At 44.8% G+C, this 6,444-nt stretch overlaps 1 protein-coding gene across 1 annotated transcript; it reads right to left on the bottom strand.

Moving 5' to 3' along the window:
• Positions 1-702: 702 nt before the first annotated feature.
• ACTC1 (actin alpha cardiac muscle 1) lies at positions 703-6,444 on the bottom strand. Its single transcript, XM_054068601.1, has 7 exons — positions 6,288-6,444; positions 5,165-5,313; positions 3,697-4,021; positions 2,872-3,033; positions 2,567-2,758; positions 1,409-1,590; positions 703-1,029 (listed from the first exon to the last, which is right to left on the bottom strand). Exons 2-7 carry the CDS (start codon positions 5,291-5,293, stop codon positions 886-888), a joined length of 1,134 nt encoding a protein of 377 aa, XP_053924576.1. The 5' UTR covers positions 5,294-5,313; positions 6,288-6,444; the 3' UTR covers positions 703-885.

The following is a 6,444-nucleotide window of genomic DNA, read 5'->3' as shown; positions in this document are numbered from 1 at the left end:
GCAATTTCTAATTCTAGTATCTGGGTCAAATAGCAACAAATATTAACAAGAATTGCCTAAGACATATGTATGATGATGTGAAAAATAATCGTGATTTAAACAATTGTATGTTTATACAGCAAAAATTTTATTCTTGTGCATTAATACAATGAAGGCTTCACTTTTTTATCTCTGGCTTTGAAGATGTGGGGAAGATGAGTGAGCTGTCAGTTTGAATTAATGCTTTGTCATAAATATTTATAGCCCACACAAAACAATTGTATGCCTCTTTACGGCTGAGCTAATTAGTTGTAAATCACATTCTAAATGTATTAACATAATTCTTTTACAGAAGCTTTGGCTTTCAATAAATTAAAATTAAAGTACTTGGGTTATAAGAAATGCAACAGAAGAAACATTTCTAAACCCAGTGAGTGGCTATGAGAGGTTTCTTTCCACTTATTCCACTTACTAGGTCTGCCTTCAAGGCTATTTCATTGTAATCTTTGATATGATGCTGCTTTTGTTTCAAGTTTCAAAACTAAAACTATCAAGTATAAATTCTAACTAACAGAAAACCATAGTCTAAAATGCTTACACCACTTACAAGGACATGCATGCAGTAAAGGCATTGATAGGTTTGATAGAAGTTTCCAATCCCAGAGCGTTTAGTCTCATTTTCTTAACCAATTAATACTTATAATAAAACAAAAGACAAGTAACTGTAGGTTGCAAGTCCCAGATCTCGTTTATTTATAAAGCAATAAATATTAGAAGCACAAATAAATTGCACGGGTGTGTAAACAAACTGTACAATGACTGAAGAGTTCAGGAAGGGTTGCCAGAAGACTCCAAGAAGCATACTGTCATCATCCTGAGTGGGAAGTAAATTGAAGGAAAAAGTGCTTAGAAGCACTTGCGGTGGACAATGGACGGACCAGCTTCATCATACTCCTGTTTACTGATCCACATTTGCTGAAAGGTGGACAGGGATGCTAGAATGGAGCCACCAATCCAGACAGAGTACTTGCGCTCAGGTGGGGCAATGATCTAGGATGAAGACAAGCAACAAAATCCTCATTTAACAGTTACGTTTCTGAACAATCAACCCATATCATCAATGTAACAAAGCAACAGATATTTCCTTAAGCAAATAAAGAATTTCTATATAACAACAGTATTGATCTTCAGCATCTGGTACAATACATGTAATATTCCTTAAGAAAATCTATAACCGTAGCTCCCTCTTTTTTCTCATTTGCTTCTGATCAATATAATTATGCTGATTAAATGGAATTTATTCTCATTTGCCCACTAGCTGGTGATCTCACCTTGCTTTTAAGTTGTTCCTATACCCCAATTCAATTACGTAGATGTTTTCCCCATCCTTACCCACATTTTATAGTACAAACAAAGTCAAATTCCTCACCTTGATCTTCATAGTGCTGGGAGCAAGTGCAGTGATTTCTTTCTGCATGCGATCAGCAATGCCAGGGTACATTGTTGTTCCACCTGAGAGGACGTTGTTAGCATACAGGTCCTTACGAATATCAATATCACACTTCATTATACTGTTGTAGGTAGTTTCATGAATACCAGCAGATTCCATACCTTGAGAAGAAATAAGACAGTAGATACTCAAAATATATAGTAAGAGAAGAAGCAGCCACACAAGATAAACTAATTTAGTATATGAATATCAGGTTACATCAGAGTCTCACCAAAAAAAAAGCATTACTCGAATACGGAAAAGACAGCAAGAAAGACAGTGCAAGCAGCTGAATTAGAACTAGAGAAGATATTAGTAACATGATTTTTTTCCAGCCTACTTAAACACAGTCTGTATAATTTATAAACACCAAGGCGAGATATAACAAGGATATTAGTACTTGGTGGTAAGGAAAAAGAAACCAGAAGGGTTTGTAGGTTGCATTCCGATTTACTAATTTTAACAGGTGCTTCCTGAAAGGGCTAACACTAGATCCACAGTAAGATGTCAGCTGATGAACAACTGCAGGACTTAAGGGTATAAGCATTTGCTATATGCATCAGCTGCACTCCCAAACAGCAAAGCTTACCATCTCGACCACGGCAATGTTTAATTACAGCGCATATAAATATATATACACCTTCATTCCATTTTCATCCCCTCCCAAACACTTTACTCCTTCATGGAGTCAGATACTGTTTTAATTGTTAAGCCTTACAAATGCAGCACTGAAAGCTATTACTGCCACCAGCGACAACAGAGTCATAGAATATCTCGAGGTGGAAGGGACCATAAGGATCATAGAGTCCTGCTCCCTAAAGATTGTACGCTAATCACTAGATCGCTAATTTTATCACTAAAAAACTGTGACCCTAAAACCAGATCTAAAACTTGCAACAAAAGGCCAGAGATCAGCTAATTACCAGTTGAGCTCACAGCAAGCACAGCTTACATGGACCAGAGGATGTAATTCATTATTTATTTGTGTTTGATTTTTCTGCCAAATTTAGACAAGCATGAAGTGGAGTGGGACACTTTCTAGATCTTCTGATTCATTCATAACTCCTACAGGAAGGAGAATTTCCTGGTAACACTTACCAATAAAGGATGGCTGGAATAAGGTTTCAGGGCAGCGGAAACGTTCATTACCAATTGTGATCACTTGACCATCAGGCAATTCATAGCTCTTTTCCAGAGAGGAGGAAGAGGCAGCAGTGGCCATTTCATTCTCAAAGTCCAGTGCCACATAGCACAATTTCTCTTTGATATCACGGACAATCTCACGCTCAGCTGCAGATATACAGGAATCAAATCAAGGTCTGGAGAAGCAAACTACTAGAGGAAGAAGATGGGCCAAAAGAGACATGGGCATTTTCACAAGAGGGCAAAGCTGTAGGACTGACCTGTTGTAACAAAGGAATAGCCACGCTCCGTGAGGATCTTCATGAGGTAGTCAGTCAGATCCCTACCAGCCAGATCCAGACGCATGATAGCATGGGGCAAAGCATAACCTTCATAAATAGGTACGTTGTGGGTGACACCATCGCCAGAGTCAAGAACGATACCTGGGAAAGAAATGTCAGAGAGCAGTTGCAATCACCTAGTTAACGCGTAGAGCCGTTAGGTATAGTAAGCAGCAAGAAACACAACAAAATATAGGATTTTTCAGGCATTATAAAGTAATATAATTCTGGTTTAGCCATATAGATCCTGCCCGTTCCCTCTGCTTTTGCTTGCCTGGACATTCCTGTTTGGTGTGAACTTTTTCATAAAACAGTTGTTCTGTATGTATTTTAAGCTAATGTATATGAACAGCCTGCCACTGTTACTACCCTGAGCAGTAAACGTATTTGCAATAGTGATTGTCTTGATCCGATAATGGATATCTTTTGGGCCCAGTTTAAAACCTCATACTGCTGTAATACTTGTATAACTGCAGTATTTTCACAGAAATGTCTCCTCAATTGCATCATGACCAGTGGCAGGAGAGTCAGTTCCACAGTGCCTCTTTGAAAGCAATGCAAACAGATCCACATTGTTCTGTCCACAGAGTATTCTGTACCAGCTTTTCTGCTACTGTTATCATCAATCGCTATAAATTACGAATACCTAGTTTTCTATTAATTTCAGTGATTTACGGGGGGCGGGGAGGGTTCCTATTTGGAGTAGAAGGAAGGAGGTTTCCTAAAAGGAAAAATCTAAATAGTGTTTGGTTTTTTTGGTTTTACCTGTTGTACGGCCAGAGGCATACAGGGACAGGACAGCCTGGATCGCCACATACATAGCAGGTACATTGAAGGTCTCAAACATTATCTGGGTCATCTTTTCACGATTAGCTTTAGGGTTCAAGGGGGCTTCTGTGAGCAAGGTAGGGTGTTCCTCAGGGGCCACACGGAGTTCATTGTAGAAAGTGTGGTGCCAGATCTTTTCCATATCATCCCAGTTGGTGATGATGCCATGTTCAATGGGATATTTCAGAGTAAGGATACCTCTTTTGCTCTGAGCTTCATCGCCTACATAGGAATCTTTTTGACCCATACCAACCATAACACCCTAAGAGAAGAAAATACAGGAAAGCATTATTTGAAGTAAGACAACCCAGAGCCCAATTACACCATAGACAACTATGCTATTTTCAATAAAGGTACAAGAAGTCACCCCACTAAAAGCCTGTTTAGGAAACAAATAAGCATTATTAAAACATTAAGTCAACAGAATCTGAAGTTTTCTCATAAAATCCTTCTTCCTTCAATTACATAAAAGGATTCCCCCTCACGTCTCCTTTTCTAATGTACCTCTTATTTTCAATAACTTCTTTCTGGTCCAAAAGTTTCACTGAATGTAAACTGCACAACATGATAGGCAGGAAAAGACAGAGAAACTTAGAAAGAGAGTTTATAAACCAGAAGACGCAGAGGGAAATGAACTATATAGCGAAAAAAGATAGTCTGCCTCAGCTGAAACTTATTCACAATAACACAAATTGCAAACATTTTAGTTAAAAAAAAAGAAAAGGCATCACAAACTTTTTACCAAGAAAATTGTAGGAGAAAAAGTGCTGTATTTTCTATCTTCTGATGTAACTGTGACAAAAGAGGAGAATGAAATGGGAACCCATAAAAGGAGGCTTAGAGAATGGTGATAAGGTAAGATCAGAGACAGACAAAAGAAGTTGAGGAAATTGAAAGAAGGCGATTGGTATGTGAAACATTGGACAGGACGGGTGAGAAGGGCCTTAAACTGCATCGTGTGCAAGTTCCGCCAATGGAGATGCCTTAGCGCTAGCAGCAGCAGCAGGTTTGGCCTAGGAAACGGAGTACACAACAGCTTTGTAGGAAACTCATTGGGAGAGAGAATAGGGAGAAAGACCTGAGGAAAGTTGGTGAAGAAGAGAGAGTCAGGAGGAAAGTCGGTGAAGAACAGAGAGAGAGTCAGGAGGAAAGTTGGTGAACTCGGCAGTGACTGGGGGAAAGGGAGACGGTAATAAATAGGAGCTAAGGGACAGCCAGACAGGGGAGTTGAGGGAAGCACTTGGAAAGAACTGGAAAGGCTAATATCACTACGAGAAGCGAGCAGAAGGAAGGACAGAGTATTTAAGGCAGCGCAGAAGAACTGAGGAGGGAAGAGGTGAGTGGAAGCAGCTCCTGGACACAGGGGAAAGGTTCGGTCCTGCCCAGGTCGTGTCCCCGGATTTACCTGGTGCCTCGGGCGGCCGACGATGGACGGGAAAACAGCCCTGGGCGCATCGTCCCCGGCAAAGCCCGCCTTGACCAGCCCCGAGCCGTTGTCGCACACCAGCGCGGTGGTCTCCTCGTCGTCACACATCTTCGGAGGGAGGCACAGATCTGAAAGACAGCGCGGCGGAATGTGCGGACCCCGCGGGCAGCGCCCCGCCGGGACCCCGCCGGGCAGGCGCGGAGATTCGGCTGCTCCCGGGAGGATGCCCGGCGGCTCAGCCGCGCTCCCGGGAAGAGCTTTAAATCAGATCCGTCAGCCGTTTTCTTCTCCGACCTGCAGGGCGCTCATTAGGGCATCGCCACCGATGCTCTCAAGCCTCAGAGTGAGACGGGAGGGAAAGCGCTTTGCAATCGGAGAGCTCGGGCCGGAGCTGCCCGGCGTCGCGCCCCCTGCGCTGGGTGCGCCGTCCCCGGCGGCGATAAACGCTAAGCGGGATGTGCGCGGGCGGAGCAGCGGCTGCATCTGTACGACCGGCACCCGCCGGTGCCTCCCATCCCGTCGCATCGCCTCCCATCCCATCGCATCGCATGCCATACCATCTCATTCCGTTCCATCCCATCCCACCCCATACCATAGCATACCGTACTGTACCGTCCCGTCCCGTCCGGTCCCATCCCATCCCATCTCATCTCACCCCATCCCGTCCCGTCCCATCCCATCTCACCCTGTCCCATCCCATCCCATCCCATCCCATCTCATCTCATCTCATCTCATCCCGTACCATCCCATTCCATCTCACCCAGTCCCGTCCCATCCTATCCCATCTCATCTCATCTCATCTCATCTCATCCCGTCCCGTCCCGTCCCATCTCACTCCATCCCATCTCACCCCATCCCAACTCACCGTCCCGTCCCATCGCATCTCACCCTGTCCCGTCCCATCCTATCCCATCTCACTCCGTTCCACCTCACCTCACCCCATCCCATCCCATCTCACTCCATCACTCCATCACTCCGTCCCGTCCTATCCTGTCCCATCCCATCCCATCTCACTCCATCCCGTCTCACCTCACCCCGTCCCGTCCCGTCCCATCTCACCCCGTCCCGTCCCATCTCACCCCGTCCCGGCCCCGCTACTCACCAGCCCGGCACCAGCAGGGGGGAGTTGCAGAGGAGAGCCTTAGTGCCGTCTCGGCGGAGCCGCCCCGATTTATACCCCGCGCGGGCCCGCGCGGCCCGGGGCCGGGGCAGCCACCTTCTCCTTATTTGGTCGGCTCGGCGCCATTCAGCGGCCGCGC

The sequence above is a fragment of the Cuculus canorus genome, chromosome 5 (assembly GCF_017976375.1).
Source record: "Cuculus canorus isolate bCucCan1 chromosome 5, bCucCan1.pri, whole genome shotgun sequence".
Lineage (NCBI taxonomy): Eukaryota > Metazoa > Chordata > Aves > Cuculiformes > Cuculidae > Cuculus > Cuculus canorus.
The sequence above is the reverse complement of the archived record's forward strand: the minus strand, read 5'-3'. Positions and strand labels throughout refer to the sequence as shown.

Bases quoted from the DNA above. Each gene is read 5' to 3' on its own strand.
- ACTC1 (XM_054068601.1), bottom strand. From the start codon at position 5,293: ATGTGTGACGACGAGGAGACCACCGCGCTGGTGTGCGACAACGGCTCG. The intron at 3,034-3,696 runs GTAAAACCAAAA...TTTCTTTCCCAG, and splicing joins TGCCTCTGGCCGTACAACAG to GTATCGTTCTTGACTCTGGC. The intron at 1,030-1,408 runs GTGAGGAATTTG...TCTTCATCCTAG, and splicing joins CCAGCACTATGAAGATCAAG to ATCATTGCCCCACCTGAGCG.